The 23,591-nt window shown below is 34.8% G+C and overlaps 1 protein-coding gene across 2 annotated transcripts; it reads right to left on the reverse strand.

Annotated features, from left to right (window-relative positions):
* Positions 1 to 244: 244 nt before the first annotated feature.
* On the reverse strand, positions 245 to 23,591 carry LOC18437265 (phosphatidylinositol/phosphatidylcholine transfer protein SFH8). Of its 2 annotated transcripts, XM_011626208.3 has the most exons (15): positions 23,376 to 23,591; positions 23,147 to 23,198; positions 21,436 to 21,736; positions 17,890 to 17,989; positions 13,294 to 13,560; positions 12,921 to 12,998; positions 12,730 to 12,831; positions 11,394 to 11,443; positions 11,175 to 11,274; positions 10,714 to 10,812; positions 10,191 to 10,310; positions 4,020 to 4,152; positions 824 to 1,269; positions 664 to 738; positions 245 to 413 (listed from the first exon to the last, which is right to left on the reverse strand). In XM_011626208.3, the coding sequence occupies exons 2-15, from the start codon at positions 23,178 to 23,180 to the stop codon at positions 393 to 395; spliced, it is 1,926 nt and encodes a 641-aa protein (XP_011624510.1). In that variant the 5' UTR covers positions 23,181 to 23,198; positions 23,376 to 23,591; the 3' UTR covers positions 245 to 392. The 2 variants fall into 2 exon arrangements, with proteins under 2 accessions (XP_011624510.1, XP_088716464.1); XM_088860338.1 differs by lacking the exon at positions 10,714 to 10,812.

A 23,591-nucleotide genomic window follows, 5' to 3' on the forward strand; every position in this document is an offset into this window, starting at 1 on the left:
CCATTTTTTTTAGATGGAACACCTACAATTTTCCATCTTTAAGATGAATGATTTAAACTTTGTTGATCGCATAAAACAATTTTCCTATATATATTCATGGCCTTTTTGAATCAAATGCCATAGCCAAAATTCCATGCAACCCTCTAACCCACACAATATAAATAAACAAATAAATAAAATCTTTGATATTCCACATCAAATCCAAAAGAACAAGCAAAAATGTGAGTAACAAACCGAGCACAAATTTTGTGAAGATCCCTTTTCCGTGAGTAATCACATTGAAATTTCTATGTAAAAAATTACATTTCTCAAACTGATTTATTTCCAAGATGCACAAATTACAAGTGAAAGTTGGTCGGGGTATAGAAACAGAATTAACAACCTCAATTCTCTCACCAGCAGAACCTCCTCTTCTGCAGAAAGAAACCAAAGTTGGAATCAGAAATTTCTTATTTGAAGGCTCCAAAAAGAAAAAAATAAAATCCCAAATCATTCTCAGGAAAAAAGGCTCATTATACAACAAGACTGTGCATGGTTCATCTACACCACCCACCACTGAGGATGAACAGTTGACAGCCTAACCTTGCACGGTTCTACCATGCACAGCATGTGCACAGTAGGTATACCTCTCAAAAGATGTACCGTGGATGTCAATATACTAACCCGGAATTTAGCTTCTTGTTGACTATCGATGTATGCAAGCAACTCTTCTTGTTTCATCAAAGCTTCATGCAATGCCTGCTCATCAAAAAGTAAAATTTTGGGTTCAGGCACTATAAATTCAGTTTTGAGAGAGAGAGTGAGAGAGAGATAGAGTCATTACCTTCTTAGTGGCAATGAGCTCAGCCTCCAATGCATCAACACGGCAGACGGCAGCATTGAGGAGCTCCTCCTTCTCACAGGGCATCTGAGATGGCTTGTCCCTCAAAGTGTCCACCTTCTCCTCCAACTCTCCCAACCTCTTTAGAACATTGGACAAAAGGTCCCTCTGCGTGAACTCAGGCATAGGGGACGGATGGCTCCTCAATTCCTCAGTGGTGGGCTCAGGCTCTGGACTGAACACGGGATCATAGTACTCGTGTTGTTCAGGTCTGCCACTACCTTCCAGTGCTAGTGGCAGAGGCAGCTTCTCTTTGGTTGAGAGCAGCAACCCATGTGTGAAGGAGCAGAAGAGAGCAAATAGGGTCACGAGGAAAGCAATGATGCTCGCAAACATACGGGAGCTGATGCTCATTGGGGCCTTGCATTCATCAAACTCAGGTGGCATGCCTGGACACTTCAAAGAAATTTTAGAAGAATGACACTGGGAATAAATGTATGCGTGATTCACAAACATGTTCTGAAATTTTTCGGAATTTTGAATATCCTTGGCAGGGATAGCATGTCATATGCAAAGGGCAAAGGACAACCCTTGAGAGAGAGATGGATGCTAATGTGCATCCTACTTATAAAAATTTAATGTACTTATCTCATTGTAGTTGGAATAAAAATATCATTATTTTACATCCTATATAGAATTATGTCAAAATTTTAGAGTTGTGAGGATCACAAACTACTTAAATTTTTTAATATCCATAGTAAAAGGCCTAAAAAAAGTATAATCGAATCATAATATAAGAAGGCATTTAATTTCAAATGCTTTAAAATTTATAATAAAAATTAAATTTTACTGTAATTTTAGAAAGCATAGAAATCCAAAAACAAACTTACTTTTATAGAAATTGAAATTAAAGCTATTACTTAAAGGGTGTGGTTTGTATAGAGCCAAGGCTCCAAACAATCAAAATAAAGCGCACCTTCAAATGGTGTCGAGAAATGTGGTTTCAATACTGAAAATTTTTGTGATAATCCTTCAAATATATTTTCATCTTTAATGATAAAATTTAAAACTTAAAAAATAGTGTAGATCAAACAGATCTATGAAAACTTATAAAATCTTGAATTGATGGTCCAAAAATGCGTTACAAGATTCACTATTTCCAAAACTTGAAATCTATTTTTTTCTCATGTCCATGCATCTTGATGTTGAGATGATTTGTCAGGATATTTGGATATCAAAACAACCTCTTCTAGTGAAATTTTTAAGGTGGGCTCTAATTTGATTGTTTAGAGCCTCGGCTCTATATAAATTTTTTCCTTACTTAAAGGGTGCAGTTTGTATATAGCCAAGGCTCTAAACAATCAAAGCCTTCAAATAGTGTCGAGAAATATGGTTTCAATACTGGAAATCTGATAGCTTTAAAATATACTTTCATCTTTAATCATAAAATTTAAAGCTTCAAAAATAAGGTAGTAAGAGCAAATCTATGAAAATTTAAAAATCTTGAAAAATTGAGAGTAAAAAAAAAAGCGTTACAAGATGCACTATTTCAAAACTTGATATCTATTTTTTGGCATGTCCATGCATTTTTTTATGTCAAGATGATCAATTTGAAGGTATTTGGGAATCAAAACAACCTCTTCTAGTGAAAATTTTGAGGTGGGCTCTAATATGATTGTTTAGAGCCTCGGCTCTATATAAAAAATTTTCCTTACTTAGAAGTGCTGATAAAAAAATAATATATTGTGAAAAAATTGTATTTATTTTTATGATTTTTAAAATTTCTTTAAAAAACTAAAAATTAGTCATAAGCTTTTTTAAAAAAACTGTAAACTGTTTAAGTCATAAGCTATTTTAAAAATAAAAGAGTTGGTTCCCATTTTCCATGGTCAAGACAACATAATTATTTTCAAAATTTAAAAATACAATATAATTTTTTTAAAAAACTCAGAAATATTATTTTTTAGCATGCATCATTACAAATTTAAAATTAAGAAGATTAAAAAAGATAAGCTTAAATTAAATATTTTATAATTTATTTGTAAAACATAAAAATTATAATAGATAAGTTAAGAAGCATAAAAGCACAAAATGATTTTCACGATAATTTGAAAATTGTAATTACAAAGAAAAGTGGACAAATACAATTGTTTAGAAATAAAAAAGGAATTGGAAGTACAACTTTGCTGTTTTTGTACTAAATCAAACAATTTATTCAATATTTTATGACTTAAGAATAACAAATTTTAGTATTTAAACATTACAGAAGTTCAATTCATTGTAAACAACTTTCAGGCCAACAAAAATCAATTGAAGTGGTAATGAAAAAGGAGAATCTAAAAATTTGTTAATTGGTAATAAAATTCTCTTCCCTACACAGTTTCTCTCTCTAGTTATTATCTTCCTATCTCTCTAGGATAAAAAAGCATCTATACTACAAAGAGGTGTACTCTCTCTCCTCTTAAAAATAGAAATGTCTCTTACAACCTCTATAAAATTAGGTTCCTTCTTATTTCTCTCTTCCCTCTTCCCTTAAAAGTGGGAATGTGTCCTACAACCTCCATAAAATCTCTTTCCTTAAAGGTGGGAATGTCTCTTACAACCTCTATAAAATTACGTTCCTTCTTTTCTCTCTTTTTTTTTCTCTCTTCCCTTAAAGGTGAGAATGTCTCCTACAACCTCTATAAAATTAGTTTCCCTTCTTATTTTCGCGACACGTGTCCATCCCTTAACTCTGCCTCAATAATGTATTATAGATACCATCTGTGCAGAGGTCTTTTGTCCAAAGAAAAAGGTTGGGTAGTGAGTATTTTGGTTCAGAATGCCCGTGAGAGATGAGTTGCATTCTTTTTTGGACGCTCCTGTTTTTGAGGAAGAGTTAAGTCCAGCTTTAGGGGATAAGTATAGACTGTGGATGTTGGATACAAATACCCAATGCTATACACATGCCAAGCATGGTACATGGTCCTGGGTGGAGAAAAGATCGAGGGAAAGTCGAGGCGGCGCATCCATTACTTGTATCCAGGCTTAGTGTCCTTTAGGATAGAACATGTATGTTCCTATATGGTTCTCATGATCCAAACTGAAACATAGTATCTTTCGATGACATTTTCCTTGGTGTTTCTATATCACTATGATTTTGTAAATTTGTTGTATTACCAAGGAAAACATAAAAAAAACAAGGAACAGAAGTGTATACCTTTGGGAATGGCTAACTTTGGGTAAGAAACCTCCTTTTTCCAACCAGCATCTACAGCTTTGTCCACCATGGGTACATATTCGTCATATTCAGGATTTCCGTCAACATAGTTTGCCTTGATACCTATTTTAGCCTGTAAATTCACATTAAAAAAATGAGAATGAGAAATTATAATGACTTAACAAAAGAAGAAGATTGACTAATGCCCATATTCACTAAAAAATTAGCACACAATTCCTACATAATCTAATGCAAATTGATTTGCAATGTTAAGGTAAGAATCCATTCAACCATGATTGGAAAACCCAACAAGGTAGAACTAAAAGGGAATGTTGTGTTTGTATGTGAATGCACGTGTTAAAGGCTTGACACTATTTCACTACAATATTTACAGATTCATTTCCCTATTATTAAAGAACTATTGTCGATTATGAATAAACAACCAATAAAAAATAATTATGAGTTCACATCTTTATTTTTTTTAGGCTACTCCATGTTTGGACTAAAACCTGCTCAACAAACCGGAAAATGAAGTTCAAAAGAAAAGATAAAACTACATATTCAAAAAAGAAAAGATAAAACTAATAAAATCTAGATGGACAATTGGGTTAATTTAAATAATTCCAATCAAAATAACAAGATACTCTTTCCTCAATAAAATAAGTATGTATTAGAACGAAATTAAAAAAATGATTGGAATTTATGAAATAAAATTAAACATGAAAGAAACACAACTTAAACACGAATTCCTGATTTAGAGCATCGCGCAACACCCATGACATTTGCTAGTTCGTTATATGCACCAATAACAAACTGCATGGAGGTGTCCAAACTCGGAACATGGCTTGGGTTTCAAATTAATATGACCTTGAGTCACAACAATGTATCTTAGGTTTTGGAGCTTCATTTGCTGATCTACTGGAGTGCAAGCCGTACCATGATATTTGAAATTGGACAAAACTAATAGCTTCAAACAAATATATTTTTTTTAAAACTGCATTTGTGCCATGCAATTTTTTTTCTTTCACCTATAAGAACAGGAAAAAGTTTTGGCAAACAACTTATCATAACTCATTAGTGTATCAGCCACTTTCACAAAAGAAATCCGTATTGCTCTGTATATTCATAATTGTGCATAGTTTTGGAAATAGTGTATTTTGTAATACATTTTTGGACCGTCAATTTTCAAGATTTTCAAGTTTTCATAGATCTGCTGATTTACATTATTTTTTAAGCCTTAAACTTTATAAATAAAGATGAAAATATATTTTAAGGCTATCAAAAAGATCTCCAATATTGAAACCTCATTTCTTGACACTATTTGAAGGCAGGCTCTAATTTGATTGTTTAGAGCCTAAGCTCTATACAAACCGCACCCTTTTAAAATACCTCTAAGAGTACCTTATTTCTTAAAACAGTGAGGGGTCCTTTTACAGCATAAAATGGTTAGCTCTTTTGTACTGACGGGTTTCACTTTGTACCAAAATATTTCCCTCTAAGTAAACAATGTAACACATTTCAGAAAAAAGAACATCTGGCAATTAAACTATCACAAAGAAGGGCATACTCAAGAGATGATTCGCTCCATTGTGTCATAGGTATGAGGCTTCTAGCCACCATCAGATCATTGGGCAAGTGTGGGCAGGGCCTACCCACCTATCAATTAACGGTGAGGATCTCCCGTTTTCACATATCCAAGGGTGGGCAGGAGAGGTCACCACCATAACAGAGGTGGTGATGAGGCCCACCACAAGACAATTACTCAAAAAAATATAACACCTGTGAGAATTGATAATGGATTTTAGAGGATTCAAAACTCAATTCTACACCATCTACTTATTTGACTCGAATGGAAGCCCGGGAACTACCAGCTGGACCATAAAGTCTATGGGGATGATAGAGGGAGACTCCTGATGTAATTCACAAAGAATTATCGTATTAGACCATTCTTTCAAAGATATGGAAACCTATGGCCTCACTAGGTATGGCCTTTAATAGAGCAAAATGGGCAGACCAGAATTTGTGTAGCCGACCCAATTAATTAAGAAAAGACTATAATAATGATGGCCTCACTGAGGATATGGCCCTTGATAGAGTAGAATGGCGGACAGGGATTCTAGCTGACCTCAAATAGTTGGAAAAAGCGCTGATGACGATGATCTAGGTTTCCAAGTCTTGCTTTTCAAAATGCACTTTTGGAACTACCTGGAGATAGTCTAGCTCATTTGGGTGTTCAATGGATTCAGATAATGGAAAGAAGCTCTATTTCTGTACTCCTAAGCCCGCCTTTATCTTTAAAGACTTCCAAATTTGGGCAAAGAACATGATGAGAAGATGTTTGCAGTACAACGGTAAATGTTTCAAGCTCAAGGATTGAACCCAAAATAATTCACCAGTCATGTAGTGTAAAACTACTCATATTTGGTTCACCAAGGCAAAGTAACATCAAATTCCAAAATCTTACAAGACCTACTCGTGACCACTGAGGCTTGTGGATTTAAATTCCACTTTTGATAACATATAGCAAAACATACCCAATTTGTATGCCAATGATTACTAAAAATCTAAGTATTTTACCTTCTTACTTTTTGGGCTTCTCAAGGTGAACAACTACTTCAGCGAAGCTGATCCATCCATCGAATTCGATTTGCCTCTCTCTCTCTAGATACGACTTCTTAACATTCACCTCTTATGATGTAATCCTTCAAGAGTTTTTGGCATACTCTATTTCTTTCTTGCAATTCATTTTGGAGGGGTACTATTCTACTATTTGCTAATGAATAATGATGAAAATAAACCATAAAAACAAGCATTCAACAATACAGCAGTAGGAAGAAAATCAATAGTTGGTGCCCTACATTTCGATCATCAAATAACAATCCCTTCATGATAATTTGTACAAATCGCCCCTACATAACAGAAGTACTACAAAAAAGTGAATTTTAGTGGAGGGAATATGCCTAGCATGTCTCATGCAAGATGCAACAACACATACTGACACTTGGACAATGACACCATGTGCCAGCACCGTACCATTTATAGTAATAAATCCATAAGTCTTTGGTATGCATCTGGTGCTCCTTAATTGGACTTTCTATTATAATTCAGCTACAGGGTTTTCATTTAAAATTTCTATTTCCATATTAAATTTTGTTTAATTTAATTTCTTTCTAACTCTACTTTCTTTTAATTCAAATATTCCAAAATCATTTATCAGAATATCCTTTACATATTTTACCTTTTTGGATATTTAATAGAGTTTATCTTCATGTCAATAGAAAATTTAAAATCTTCCTCAGTCTTTCTTCTAATTCAGGTCTTCCTAAAGCTTTAAAATAGTTTCAGTATATGTAAATCATTCCTCAAGCTACACAGAGAAAAAGGGCTAATTTCATCCCATTGAGAAAAAGGGGGAGGAATACACATGAGATGTAAATTGTAAACTAACTAAAATTCCATTGAAAAAAACAAGAATTGATCTTTTTCTTATGCTCATCTAATTACCCTTTTTATTAGTCTCCACCCGGGTCACCAGTGTACCTCAAAAACCACTTTTGAGTTTTGAGTTGTGGGAGGGACCAATAATTTTTCCAAATTATATTCTCTCACACAAAACCAGTTTCATGAAAATTAATGGATATAGAGATCCAAAAATTCCTCAAATCCAAGTGCAACTCTAAAAATGAAATCTGGGATGTCCATTTCAATAGGCAATAGATCGAGGGGATTTGGAAGCGTTTGGGAGCTCCAAACCAAATCAAACTTAAGGAAAACTGATTTTCAAGAGGTTCGAATTTTTTCTGGTGCTCCTCTCAGTGGTTTTTGATATAACCGGGGGTGAGAATGTTATCAAATATATAAAAGACTTAGAAAGGCATATACAGTACATCACCTATAGCCCATCACCGTCCAAAATCTATTACACAGTCACTATTTCCGATTGTATTTAAATTTTAATAATTCTTCTATAAAATCTTATTAACTTAAAATTTTGTAGGTGTATGCAACTTAACACCTGCATAAAACTAGTAATTTAGACATGCATTGCACGTGTAATAAATATTAATTATTAAAATAAAATTTTGATCTGAAATTTATAGTTTTAGAAAGGCATAAAATTCATTTATTAACTTAAAATTTTGTGGGTGTATGCAACTCAATGAGGCACACCTGAATAAAATATAGAAAAATAATTCAAATTATAAAATTGACCAAAATATCCCTACAAACATTTCATGAGTATTTTTTTCATTTTATTTTTGGACAATTATTTCTTTAATATTTTATTTTGGTGCAAGTTTTGTTAGATGTAAATACGACTAAGAATTCAGATAAATTTGATATATACAAAATTTATTAAAATTCAAACAATATCAAACAGCCATGACCTTGTAATAGATTTTGGATGGTGATAGGCTACAGGTGGAGTGCTATAGAACTTCACCTATAGGCGTTTGTAAGCATTTCCCATATATATATATATATATATATATATATATATATATATATATAGCCCAGATGGAATCTGAGCCGATCCAGTAGTTCATAGCATTTTGTATTTTAATTTTAATTTTTTTCTACAAATCCAAATTACTTGAAATGTTAAGCATGTATTATTTAAAAATAGGAGAATCTAATGAAAATATAAAAAAAAAATAATTCGTAAAAATATATTGACCAAAATACCTCCAAAACTTTTCAGGGGTATTTTAGTCGATTTATTTTTTGTGAATTATTTTTAAATAAATAAATAAATATATATATATATATATATATATATATATATATATATATATATATATATATATATATATCTATATAGGGAAATGCTAATGTAAGCCAGTGGACTTACAGCTACATATGAGCCCAATGGCCTAGATTCAATATGATGGACAAGACCTCATTTTGTATTTAAATTTTAATTTTTTTCTACAAATCCAAATCACGTGAAATTTTAGGTGTGTGTTCTTCTCATCAAGGCGCATCTAATAATAAAAAATTAAAAAATCATTCACAATATATAAATTTGACCAAAATACCCTAAAAAGTTTTGGGGGTATTTTGGTTAATTTATTTCTCATGAAATAGTTTTTTGATATTTTTATTGGATTCTCTTATTATTTAAGAACACACGCCAGAAATTTCAAGTGATTTGGATTTATAGAAAAAAAAAATTCAAATTCAAATGCAAAATGAGGTCGTGTCTGTCATATCTCAAATGTAGTTGTAGGCCCACTAGCCTACGCTAGCATTTCCTATATATAAATATATATATATCTATATATAAGGTTGCAACCTTATATTATTGCAGTAAGGTGCACATCAAAAATCTTTAAAAGAGTGTCCCGGCATCAGAGAACCCTCCAAATGATCATTTCGACCTCGAGATGTATGGACATAATGAATAAAAGAATTTCAAGTCCAAAAAGTAATGCACTTTGTAACAAGTTATCTGGACCATCTACTTTCAAGATTTTCAAGTGCTTATTGATTTGCTCGATCAATACCAGTTTTGAAATTTTAAATTTATAACTAGGGATCAAAATAGATTTTAAGCCACCATAAGGTTTCCGACACGGGAACAACTTCTCTAAGAAAATTTAAAGGTCTGCTATCTCCAGTATGAGGAGGCAACCTTATACAAACCCTACCCCACATACTGTGCACCTTCTACAGTACAAAGAGGGTTATGTTAGGGTGCTCACACTATGGAGTAATTTATCATTATACTCAACAAAATTTGGACATTTATATACCCTTGTTTTGCATGTAGAGTTTTTTTTTAGTAAGGGTATTTTTTGTCATTAAGAGGGGTGTGAATGGATGGTATATTCCCATGGGAGTAGGAAATCTTTTGGTGTATATACACATAAACACACATATTTGTCATCTTGTATTGGGTTTTCAGTATCAAAGTGTCCATTAAAACTGCTTTTGGTGAATGACTGCATACGTCACCATTGCGGGTGATTGTCACAAATCCCTACGAAATCCCAAACATAATAACAGAGAGAGACAGAGACAGAGAGAGAGAGAGAGAGAGAGACATTTAAGATAATATGACCCAATCTCACGCCATAGATTGCAGCAGAGAGAGTTCTAAGATTGCTAAGTCTCAAGATTACCGATCAAATCATAAGTAGAAAAAAAAGAAAAACTATTAAGACTTACTTCTTCACGAACTGGAGTCAATCGAAGGTGTGATGACGTGTAGCTCCTCATAGCTTTTGGTGAAGCAATGTCTTCAGCTTCTGACCCTGACTCAGCAGTAGACGTATCACCCCCCTTTATCTGGTAGATCAAGACCAATAATAGTTACCTAATTATAGACTGGAAGTGGGATCATGATAATCAGTTGCCTTGATAAAACTAGTTTTATACATGATTGCTTAAGATCAGTGTTTTAGAGCTTGACAAGTTGACTTGGGATGATAATCAGTTAGCTTGATAAAACTAGTTTTATACATGATTACTAAAGGTGAGTGTTTTAAAGCGTGACAAGTTGACTTGGGACTCGCCTAAGTTGACTCATTTAGGGACCCTGGCAAGCCTGTGGAAATGCCATAGACTTGGTCAACTCTTGATGAATCTCAGCTAAGTCAATCTGCCTGACTTGAACTCAGGACCCTAACAAGTCCCAGCACATGTCTGGGTTCTAAAACATCGCATAAAATGATAAAGATTAAAGACTAACCGTCGGGTAATATGGCCTAGCATAAGCAATGGTTTTTCCATCACTGTTTGAAACAGTCACAATTTGCCTGGCACATCTATATTGACCATTTTGAACCAGCTGTGAAAAACAAATGCAATTAATTAACCAATTTGCAAAACAAATGAATTCATATCACCACTATACAACAAATTGATCTAAACCCACTGCTTTTAAAGCTCTACAACTATCACTCAGACTAAACTGTCTTTAGGACCTTAATAAAATCTATTTGGTCCAAGTAAGAAAGAGACAAGTCATGTAACTGCTACAAGTTTCAACCAAAAAACTAAAGAAAAACAAACGATCCAATAGGTCAGACTGGAAAAAAAATGTTAAACCTTCCATTTGGCCCCAAGAAAACCAGTTATTTCCAAATTATAAAAAATGCCATTATAAACCATTGTAGCATCCATTATAGTGTTATGATAAGGCAAACAAACCTTCAATATGGTTGGATCTCTCCATGGACCTTTATCAGACCTCATGCAACCTCCTTGATCTGCACAAGTACAAGTACCACCCAAGAACTCCGGCAGTTCACTGGCAAATACAGAAGAAAATCCAAGCATTATGAGTTGTTCAGCATCATCTTACACTGGAACATAACATAAATCCATGATCCACAAATCTAGAGAATAGAGATACAATTGGATAATTACCTGGCATCGATTATCTCAAGCAACTTACTCTGGTACTTGTTCCCAAGAACCTGGAAAAAGGTCAGCACATCTAAAACTTAATAACCAATCATTGACATAAATATATATGCATGGCTACATGCATGTGCATGCAATTTCAAAACTCAAAAACTATGTTGATCTCTTTCTTGCAGAAGCAGAACTATGATGGCTGACTCCTTTAGAAGACTGTGTTTAGGCATGCTCACATGTACAAGCAAATGCATGCATGGCATTTTAGGATTCCATGCTTTTGTCTTGAGCACCTGTGTACACATGCATGAACACACGCGCACACACACACACACAAGCAACCTAGACAGCTGAATACACAATTACACCAGTATTGCATGGACACCGACACAGGTCAGTTGCCAGTACATGTTGGGGTGTGCAGTACGTAGACCAAAAATTCCAGTATTTCACCAGCTATATATTAAAATTAGTTATAATTGTTGTGTGGCGTAGGTGGTAGAACCATCAAGCATGGAGAGGATGAGAGTTTAGAGGTTGAGTTCAAATCCCAAAAGTTCTAATGAGTGTAAAAGTCTAGATATTTGCTACTTGTTTTATGATTATGAAATGTGCTACTTCATTGTTATATAAATAGTCACTTGTTTAACTAACATGACCGTCCATGAGCCAGTGCAGTAAATTGGCTTATTAGATATCAATTTGTCCAAGGATTGAACCACTCTTGGCCTCTTTGCCTGTGGGTGAAGTTCTTTTAATAAAAAAGTGAAGCTAGATCTATTCCTACCAAAAAAAAAATTCAATATAATAGCAATGGTCCATGGGCAAGTGTGGAAGATTGCCTTATTGGATGTCAATTTGCCAAAGGATCAAAACTCATCTTGGCCTCTTTGAGCAAAGTTCGAAGGAAAAAAAGAACTCTATGTATTCTTATAAAATATATGTATATATATAACAGCAATGGTTGGCAGCTTGTGTGGTAGTAATGGGATTTTATCTCATCCAGTAACCCAAGCACAAATCCAGGGGGGTTGGTGCAGGGTGCAGGGGCTCACAGGGGGGGGTTAGGGTGGGGGAGGTTTTTTTTTTTAACTTGAAAAAGTGGACATGTCATTTATGCAATGTCGACACCTCAGATGGAAGTGTCAACCTACTGTACACATGAAAAAATGATTGACATGTAAGGTACATGTATCTATAGCATGTATATAAGGTACATGTATCTATAGCAGGTATATGAGTGTTGGCATGCAACAAAACAAGATATATGAAGTGCCTAGGGATACTGACTCACACACTCTTTTAGAGAGAGAGAGAGAGAGAGAGAGCAAGGGAGGGAGAGTACATGAATCTTTGAGGATGTTTTGGGATCAAGGAAAGACTTTATGGTGTTCCATAGCAGTCTGAATCCAGAGCCGGCATTGATGATGAACATTCTACACAAAGTCTGCATCAACAGAATGTGCAATTTAATAGTGGAAGAGGCACAAAAGATCTTACTAAAAATGCTGTCCTGGTAGTGAAGAAACAAAATACCTCAGGGTAGTTATCACCATCAATCTTCTGCAGCCGCATGATGAGATCACGAGCAGCCTTGTTAAAATTCTTAAAACCCTAAACAAACAATGCAAGATGTTGTCATTCAGTTAATGACACGACAGATAGATGAAAGCATGTAAAAAAAATTTTCTCCAGAACTGATTTCGGTTTTCGTCAAAATCAAAAGAAGCATACAAGGGACACCCATATATTGGCTCTTATACTTTAAAATTGGCCAAAAGTTGGAAACCATTTTCATCAAGGATCTTGTAAGATGGCTCCTTTTCCCCAATACAAAAAATTACATATTTTTTTAAATTATTTTTGGATGAAAATTGGTATGAAGTAAGTACGTGCATAGGATACTCACCACACCATGTACATCTAGAATCGTTGTACTCGAGTCGATGTGCCGTTTTGCAGCAATGGAACAAGCTGGAAATTTTATGGCAAAGTTCTTCTCAAACTCTTGTACATGGTACATTATGTACCTTTCCATGGTTGTCACTTGCATGAGTTTGTTAGGATCAACTTTTCCCAATCTTTCAATATAAACAGGTCTTCCCTCCTTGTCCACACCATGATGACCCTGGGGGTAGTACTTTACAACCTCCTCCACTTCCTTAAATTCAAAATCCTGATCGAAGAATGGCAGCAATTACCAGGAGATAACAATTAAAACTAAATCTATGCCAAGAATACATAAAGAAAATTTAGAACAGTCAATGAACTCTAGGATGCTGCTAGAAACTCCAGGAATGAACACTTAGCAAGAGACATTGCAAAAGGTGAAGATGCTACAGAGAATAAATTAGTACATTATGTTTTAAAAATAATACAATATGTTTATTTTGGTTTACTTTTGTATTATGAGGATTACTATTCAATACATTGGCCAAATAAATGTTAATGAAGCTGAAATTTCTGAACACAGTACATCTAATTCAGGACACATAATTCTGGACACAGGTGAGTTCACTTGCTGACTGGAGGGGTGGAACGACTTGGTAATTTTGAATAAGAGGGACAATCTAAAAAAATAGGACAGTACAAAATATCTTAGAATGTAATAGACAGAGGAAAGTTAAAAGAAATAGAAATGGAAAGATTGAAAGGAAGAGAAAGAAGACAAAAGAAAATATTGAGGGAGGACTAAAAGAATGAGAGGGAATGAGGAAACTCAAAGGAACGGGTGTCAGGTGTGTGTATGGGTGTGCGTTTTTTTATTTTTTGGCGGAATGGGGCAAGGGGGGCGGGAGAGAGAGAGAGGTAGAGAGATTAGGTAAAATTTTGGTAGAATACACTCGTTAATAACGTCGTTAGGCTTATAAACTTAATTTCCGATCATTTAATTCTATAGCATTGTGAACTATATATCATTTAATTAATGGAAATTTATGAAACCCCACCTTAAAGATGAAATATTCGATGTTTCTACTTTTTTTTATATATATATATAAAGTTTCAAAAAGCGCATAAAAAACACATTTATGTCCCAAAACTCGTAGTAGGGGCACTTTCACTTTTGCCTGTCAAAACTGTTGATAAGAGAAAAGCCAAATCCACCCACTCCTAAACCGAGATCATGGAAGATCTCCCTCTCTTCTATGCCAAACCATGCTCCCTCTCTCTCTCTCTTTCTCTCTCTCTCTCTCTCTAACCACACCCAACCTACTAGCCAGGCCCACTCTCTCCCTCTAAACCCCAACTCTTCTGGTTTGTAAGAAACAGTGGAAGCAAGCCAAAGTTTCAGGCAAGAAAAAGTTTCAGCCAAAAAAATGAATACCTGCTTTCCCTTCTTACCAGCCCCATGTTCCCCTCCCTCTTCATTTATTCCAGTTTTCCAAAACCAGCACCCTTTCTCCCCTCTTTTGCACCCCCCTCTTCTCCTCTCTTCTACTCCAGGTTTTGCAGCACAATCTAAAGCTAACTGTGAGGTCGAACAAAGTTACCAGAATCTTCTGACCAATGGGCAATTTCTGCACTAGAATCTTGCTCCTATGCTGAAAGGACTCTCACTTCTCAACGATTTTAACTTTGGAATCTCGATCCTTCCTATTAGGGATCGAGATCCCTAGTTACAGCAGATCCAAATTTCTAAGCATTGTAGTATAATATAGCAGTATGGCATAGCAGTATAATATAGTAGTCTGGTATATTATAGTAGTCTATACTATATAGTGTAGTGTATATTACATAGCTATATATTGTAAACTTAGACAGACATATTGTACAGTATAGCAGAACGTAGAATATAAAGCATAATATTGTAATATAGTACAGCAGTATATTATACAATATAGTAGAGCAGTATATTATTGTATAGCAATGCGGTTTAGTATATTAGCATAATATATTTTACTAATAAAATAGTTAAGTGCTCTCAAGGGCCTCAATTTTTAACCAAATGGAGCTTTGTCATGTATAACCTATCACTCAATCCCGATTCTTGGATCGAGCTCCCCCACATATTGGGATCAACATCCCAGATTTCAGGGTGTATGGACCGCAATCCCCATCATAGGGAACCGAACCATACCAGCAGCCTCTGTAACCCAAGCTGCAAAACCATTTGGTTGATGACGAATAGACGAATGGCATGATGCATCTTCCTCAATGGACTCCCATCCTCCAAACCCAATAACCAGCAAACAGAGAAAAGAGCAGAGACCAAATGGTCCTTATCCAAATCCTAGATCTGATTTGATCCTGAGCCCAATAATTAAGAACCGAACCATACCAGTGGCCTCTGTAACCCCAGCTGCAAAACCATTCGGGTGATGAGGAATAGACAAATGCCGTACTGCATCTTCCACAATGGAACTCCCATCTTCCAAACCCAATAACCAGCAAACAGAGAAAAGAGCAGGGATCTGCTGCAGAGAGAGAGAGAGAGAGGGCAAAAGCTGCTCTATTTTGTTTGGAGAAGTCCTGGGGGCCAATGGGTGCCTGCCCATCTGAGAAATGGTGCACTAAGAAAGCCCCATGGTCCAGCATCTTGCTGCAAATGTATGGGCATCACACCCACCTATGTATATTTTAGTGAAGACTGCATTGAGAAACAATGAGAGTGAGCCATTTCCTGACAAAATTTGGAGAGATCTGGTCCTTCTAAAACTGAATTTGGAGATTTTAGCAGCATTCTCGTTCAGGCTATGTACGCCTTGGACACAGTAAGCCATTATCAGAGGTCACCTGCTGTAATGAGATGGGTTTTTCTGTTTGATATGCAGAGACGAGAGAGACAGAGAAGGCTCAGGAGTAATTTATTTCTCAGGAAACAGCTTTTGCATGAACAGCCACCGATGTCTTCAAAACTGTGGAATGCTTGGCCACAGAAGAAGCTTCATTATGACATTTTTGCCCTTCTTCCCCACAAAGAACCTGCAAGTCTCTTTATTTTCCAAGCCTCTATGAATGAACAGCATGTCGTGGAAGATGAATACCTGAACAGAACCACTCCCAAAGGTGGCAGTTTTGATGGAGGGGTGAAATAGGAAAGTCTCCCTCCAAAAAGGTGGCAGTTTTGGTATATGCTATAATGTAACACTGACCCTTCTTACGACATTATATTGATAGGAATGTTGGCAATCTTCTTATTTAACCAACTTAATTCTGATGCTGATGTCTCACATTTCTTCCTACCATTGATCACACAATATACACATAGCTGACAAATGATGAATGTTCCTGAATCATGGTTTCATTATAATCGGTAATGCACCAATGAGTAAAACAAAGAAAATACGCAAGTCAAATAAAAATTGTCAAGATCACAGTCGGTTGATACGATAACAGTCGGGTGTACCTCAAAACTATTCTCTCTTTTGTTTATTTATTTGACAATAGATTGTCTGTTTTCTAATACTAATACTTTCTATATATATATCTATATATATAGATATATATATATATATATAGGGTTTGTCTAGAGTTAACCACCACTCAAAATACAAAGGTTAAAGTTAGAAGGGCTTGTGATGGGTGTATATATAAAAAAGATCATCACTTTTTGTTTTAAAAATTAGTTTAATAGGTAACTTAACTATCAAGCAAAGGAAAATTTGAAATTTTTACAAAAATACAATGCCATTTTGGAAGTTAATGTCTTGGAATTTTATTTGTAGAGTCCCCTTGTCTTTTAGTAAAAATTTCAACTTTACCTTTTATGGAGATGACAAAAGTACCCCTTGTCTTGAAGTAATATTTAAGTAGAGTCCCTTTGTCTTTTAGTAAAAATTTCAACTTTACCTTTTATGGAGATGACAAAAATACCCATTGTCTTGTAGTAATATTTACAAAATTGCCCTTACTTAATGATGAAGATATAACCAAAAATAACTTTTTTAAAAAAATAAACTACAAAATTAGTAAATCCACCCTTCACAACTCTCTCTATCTTTAACCTTTGTAATTTGCAAGGTTGTAAAGTTTAAATTTGCAAGGCTGTGAAGTTTAAATTTGCAAGGCTGTGAAGTTTAGATTATCCCATATATATATATATATATATATATATATATATATATATATATATATAAAAAGATTTTTTGAAGACCCTTAATGAGGAAGGGTTATTAATTGAATGTCCCCATTAAGAAATCAAGTACTATATAGGAGATCACCAGCATTAAAAACATGACATCATGTTTTCAAGCCACCAATACTGATACCAATGCCCTTATAAATTAGTAGGTAAAGAGTTTCCTTGGTAGGGGGAAGTAGTGTAAAAGAATCCGTATATATGCACTATTTGCGCAACTTGATGTACACTTCTTATTGATGCTTTAATAAAAATTTAATTATTGAAAATTTAAAAACCGTAAACCACCCTCTCTCCACAGCAACCCCATATGACCATCCTAACAAATATTAAAAGTTCAATGCTAACCAACAATGTTGAAGCAAAAAAATAAAAGGAGAATGTTTAGGCGAGATTTTCAAATCCTTGTTTCACATCTGATAGTACCTCTAAAATCGTGTCTGCACCAAATTCCTTCCTCCATTGAAGCATTTCGGACCACATGGTCTTTGTTTTTTCAATATCGAATTTCCTTGCTTTCAAGAATCTGCAATGACATAGTTACACAGAAAGTTAGCTGTGGCGTATAGACTAATAGTTAAAATAATGAAAGAATAAAATACATCTACTAAATAGAACTTCCATTACTACATTACTCCTTAATATAGCCAAACCAGTATACTTTGCCAGTTTTTGATGTATACTTCTCATCAAACAACGCAGCACAGCCAAGATGGATTTGCTCAATCAAACAGAAACCGTAGACAATGAGAAACTTCTTGCATTCAAAACAAATATTATATTTGGACCATACCTTCTCTACATCAACCCTAACACACCCTAAAGGTCAAGCAATGAAAGGAACTCACACAATCAAAACAAATAGCAGACCATACTTCCCCAAAATCTATCCTTGTGTACACTTGGTGTTGCATCATGCCTTCCTTGTACTAAGAACTTAATTGACTTTTTTCTTGGTCATATTGGTATTTGATAATCCACCAAAGTCAAACATAAGATCAAATGCCCAGACGGAAGTATCTTAATCATTTAACCTCTTGATTAATGATCAAATAGCTTCCAAGTGTCACAAAAATTGTTCATGAGAATTAACAAATATGAGATGGGGTGCAGAATTGATTTGTGAGGCTCATGAATTTGAAAGTAATGAAAAGACTTCAATTTCTTGTATGCACATGGTAGCACAATTATGCAACAAGATAATGGATGACAGAAGCAAAAAATCGATAGCCATAAGCATATGTATGCCCACATTCAGAGATGGACAATTTGATGGAATAATGTGTCTGGATCCCACATAAATATCTAAACATGACAATATTTGATCATGATGCCTTATAAAGTCCACAAAAGTATGGCAGAGAATTGAATAACTTTTTTGAGTAAATAGATATCCCTTCTAAGATTGTATTTGTAGCACTAAAAAAAAGATGATGAAAAATCTCAAATCAAGAAGTATCATGTCATGAAATTCTATAGGAATTTGCCAGTCAAATTTATTTGAGAATAGAATGAAGTGGTTTGGAGCACGATGAAAAATATGTAAGGGGAGATTATAATATACAACACCAAAAAATTGGAGCATTTTATACAAAACCTTCCCATTTTTTTCATATCAAGTGGCACTCTGTGCTGGATTTAATTTTCATGGAACCCATTCTATAGACCTCATCCCCCTTTCTCTTGTCATTCTCCCAAATCATACCCCCATGAAAGCTTATTTGTACCAACATCCTCTGAAACCAGTCTAAACGCCTTTCGCTCTAATTCATGTCCTTGAAAATTCCTCTTCCTCTCTTTATTCTCTCTCTGCAACTTTCCTATCGTGTTCCTTTCCGAGAAGTGTGTCTCAAAAGTCCAAAAAGGAGAGAATCTCTTTTTCTTGGGACTCAACTGTGAAATATTGCTTCACTCACATCTTCTTTCTCCCTCAAAAATACTTCTTTCAATTTCCCACTCTAAGCCATTGGGGAGTTAACTGCAAAAAATTTCCATTCATTTTTCCAGGGTTTTATTTCTGGGAAATTCTTTTTAGTTGAGTTAGAATTTCTATCTAACCTATGGCCAATGCAGATTAACACACAGAGCCCCTTTGATTGTTCTAATCTTCAACAATTACCGGAAATTCAGAAGGCAATCGGTTTTGGTGGAAATTCTCATTGCTTATCTGTTTCTCCAGCAAAAATATTAGCAAATTAAGAAGAAACATCTACAGCTGAATTTTTTAGTCCTTCTCTCCGAGTTTGTGCCCTTTTTTTTGTGTTGAAAATCAGTCTAAGCTCTGGCCAATGGAGATGAACACACTGAGCCCCTTTGATTGTTTTAATCTTCAACAATCACCAGATATTCAGAAGGCAATCAGTTTTGGTGAAATTCCCATTGCTTATCTGTTTATCCAGCAAAAGTATCAGCAAATTAAGAAGAAACATCTGCAGCTGAGTTTTCTAGTCGTCCTCTTTGGATTTCTGTCCTGTTTTTGTGTTGAAATCAGTCTGCCATTTTTCTTCTCTTCGTTTCTCTCTTCTGAAAGAGAAATGAATCCATCAACAAGAAAAAGAAAGAGAATTGCATCCCTGTTTCTATTGAATATCAGCCTGACTCTCTTTTGGTGCTTGGCTCTCCATTTTAAGGCAATTATTACTGCAACTTTTACTTGTATTTTCTGCCATTATTGAGCTACAACTCTTCAAACACGATGGTCGTCACTTGCTTTTTAAGCTCTACAAAGAAAAGAGGTCTTCTGTCTTTCACAACCTCTTGACTTCTTCTTTCTTAATGTTCTTCACTCCCTAAATTTGGTCTTCTTTATAGGTCTGATTTTGTGAGAAATTGTGTGCTCCGATTGGTGGATAAATTTCATGGGCCCAATATTGTGAGATTAGTTTCTTGAGATACCATGTTTTCTTGAGAGATAGTAGCAGCTTTTTCCCAGCTGCAAACAGACCTCATCTCTATCCTCTATTTACAAGAAAGAGAAATAGAACTCAACCTCATTTGAAAGAAAGAGACTGAATTAGGGCCTTGTTTTGGACATAGGTGGAAATAGAACTTCCACAAGGGCATACTATGGGAGAACAACAAGTGAAAAGGGAATGAAGTGTACGAAAGGGGGTCTGTGAAAATTAAATTCAAAATACAATGCTTCCTGATATGAAAAAAATAGAAAGGTTGTACAAGAAATGGCCCATTTTTAGGGGCACTGTATAAGATGATTTCCATATTTTAATAGGAAAGGAGAAAATAAGAAAATGTTTGACAGGGTAGTGAATCATCCAGTATCTTCAAGCCAAAATCTACAACGCCCTTTGCAATGAAAGGAATCCAGCGTTCTCAGCAAGTAAAGTTTGGCATAATGAGTTTTTTCACTGGTGGCTACTTTATTTGATTAGCACACCAAGACTTAGGAGTTGGCACATAGTTACCAGAAATGCTTATGGAACTTTTTTCTTTCTTTTTTTTCCTTTTTTTGTTAAGTATCCTGCCTTGTTACAGAACAAGAAATATTTTCTTTTAGAAAAGAGAAAGAAAGTGTGTGACTATTTAACACATTTCTTGGGAAAGCTGATTCTAGCCAACTACCTAGGACTGCAATTAGGGTAAATATCTCTAAACAACATAACTTAGAAGAATATATCAGCGTTTATGAAGGCTTGTTTACATCACAAGGGGTTGAAAACTTTTCTCTAATGAAGACTTTCTTTTTTATTTGCTTGAGGAATTGAATGAAGGTTTATGCATTCACCTTATCATTTAATTATAACTGGATTCAAAGTTGATCATCAGAAAATCAATTTTCAGTACAAAAGTGAGTAACATAAGTGTGCAGTGTTCGGCACTAGAGGTCAAAGCAGTTGTCTCTAACCAAATTGAATTTTTCATTTTGCTTATTTTCTCTCTTGTTACATTTTGAGAAGTAACTTTTTGTCTTTTTCCAACAAATGGAAAATGAAAAGGAAGATAAAAACAACAAACCTCAACATTATGTGATAATCATCATGTCTTGAGGGAAGCAATTCATCCAATAACAACGTTTGGCGGAAAGCATCAACGGCCTGCAGCTCCTCAACATCCCGCACATCTTCAATTGAAACAGAGAGGACTCTACTGTCACTCTTTCTCCGACCCTTCTTCTTCAAAGAGTGTCTAAATTTTGTCGATGCATTGATTGCTTTCTTTTTCAAAGACCCAATTCTTGTCCTCCTCTCATCTTCTGAATTCTCAAAATCTGATTTCCTTTCTCTTTTCTCATCATGGCTGGAGAAGCCCTCAAAGCCTGTCAAATATACATGCCAATGAAAGTCATTCCACACCAATAGTTAGAACCATAGTACCATACATCATCAGAAATCTGAAACTCCTACATAGTTGTTTTTTTTCACTAACTCATACATAGTTGTGCACAGCAAGCAAACTGTCAACATAAGCATGAAAATGTAACCTTAGATTCCAAAAAATAGTCAATGGTTGGACACATGCAAACTCAAAGGAGCAAAAGACATTGCAATCTGGTACTTTGTGAACTACCATGTACATACATTACGGGCTCTACATTACAAAGAAAAATTATCTTAAAAAACTGAATTATCTCATTAGAATATAAAAAGATCAAACTATTATGACAAGAGTCCCATCTAACTTATTATGCTTTTGATAAAGTCAACATTACATAAATTTCTCAAGAGAAAACAGCAGAATCTCGAAATGGAAATAAAGGCCAAAAGGTAGTGTGTTTGGTCAAGGAAATGCCTATGATGATAACAACAATTGAACTCTTCAATGGACATTGAAGACATATTGAACATCTTCACTACACAACCACAAATGTGAAACACAAGTGCAGTGCCAAAATTCTCAGTTGTCCTTCCTAGTCGTCCACGCAGAGTAAAACTTGTAGAACACAAAAATCCATATATTTATGAAACTGAACCATACCAAATTAACTTAGATCTTAGAACAATACTCTGACATATGACCAAGAAATTCCCAAAGCGAAAACCCAAGGGGAAACCCTAATGTGACATAGGAAGGTGTCTACCAGATGTATACAAACTTGCAAAACAAAAATTATCAGAATATGGTTGAAATGACATGCAGACCAATACAAAAAATAAAAAGTAATTTCATAATTAATTCCAGTGCACTTCTTTGTCCAGCTGATAACTGATAAACTGGGGAAGAAAATAGAAATCTAAGAACAATCATCATCTTACAGTAAACATAAAACTCACACAAATAGAAAAGAAATCCTAAATCACGGATTCGCCATCCAAATTACCCACATAAAAGGTACAAAAGATTTAAAAGTAAAGAAAGCTACAATCATCAGTGCAAAATCCAAACCCACACAATATTGAAGAATATTTTTTATTAAGACGAAGCACTTTGAAATAAATAATCACTTATCCCTCCAAATATCACAATAACTTCTAGAAATTGAACAAAAAAAGAGATGGCGAGAAAGAAACCTACAATCATCACCGCAATAATCAAACACACATAAGATGATGATATATTATGAGAAACCAGCTAAGTTTCGTTGTTACAATTAGTAAATCAAATTAAAAACAACAACAATTTGGGAAGAATATCAGGAAAAATTTGAAAATCCCAGAAAAAAAAAAATCCAGTCCCCTTTTAACCATTAAATCAAATACGAATATTAATATTGAATAACGATAATCACATGGCCTGGCAAATCGATCAAGCGGCCCCGACATAGTGATCAAACCAACACCCTGTTACAAAAGAGAAAAAAGCTAAGATCAAAATCGAGTCCCAAAAAATAAACCAAAACCATTAAAAAAAAAAACCAAAATCCACACCACCACTAACCCACATTCCAATCCAAAAAAACCCTAGAAAACACAAATATCACAAGAAAAACAGATCCCAAGAAAATGAACCGAAAATACCTCAAAACTCTCTCTCTCTCTCTCCAAAGAGAATCAATCAACCGCCAATAACATATAAAAGATCCTTTACAGAGCGTAGAAAGAGAGCAAAGGAGAAGCGAGTTTTTATGGAGGAGTGGGCCTAAAAATCGCCGATTATGTAGAAGGGGGAGATAAAATCCGGGGCTCAGAGAGAGGAGGAACCGGCTATCGATTGGCGTGGAGCGGCTTCCGAAT

The sequence above is a fragment of the Amborella trichopoda genome, chromosome 3, assembly GCF_054954075.1.
Source record: "Amborella trichopoda isolate Santa Cruz 75 chromosome 3, AtrichopodaSantaCruz75HAP2 v2.0, whole genome shotgun sequence".
NCBI classification, from domain to species: Eukaryota; Viridiplantae; Streptophyta; class Magnoliopsida; order Amborellales; family Amborellaceae; genus Amborella; species Amborella trichopoda.

Bases quoted from the DNA above. Each gene is read 5' to 3' on its own strand.
- LOC18437265 (XM_011626208.3), bottom strand. From the start codon at position 23,180: ATGTCGGGGCCGCTTGATCGATTTGCCAGGCCAT. The intron at 13,561-17,889 runs GTACTATCAGAT...TTCTTCGATCAG, and splicing joins GTGCAGACACGATTTTAGAG to GATTTTGAATTTAAGGAAGT. The intron at 414-663 runs GTTAGTATATTG...TTCTTTCTGCAG, and splicing joins AACAAGAAGCTAAATTCCGG to AAGAGGAGGTTCTGCTGGTG.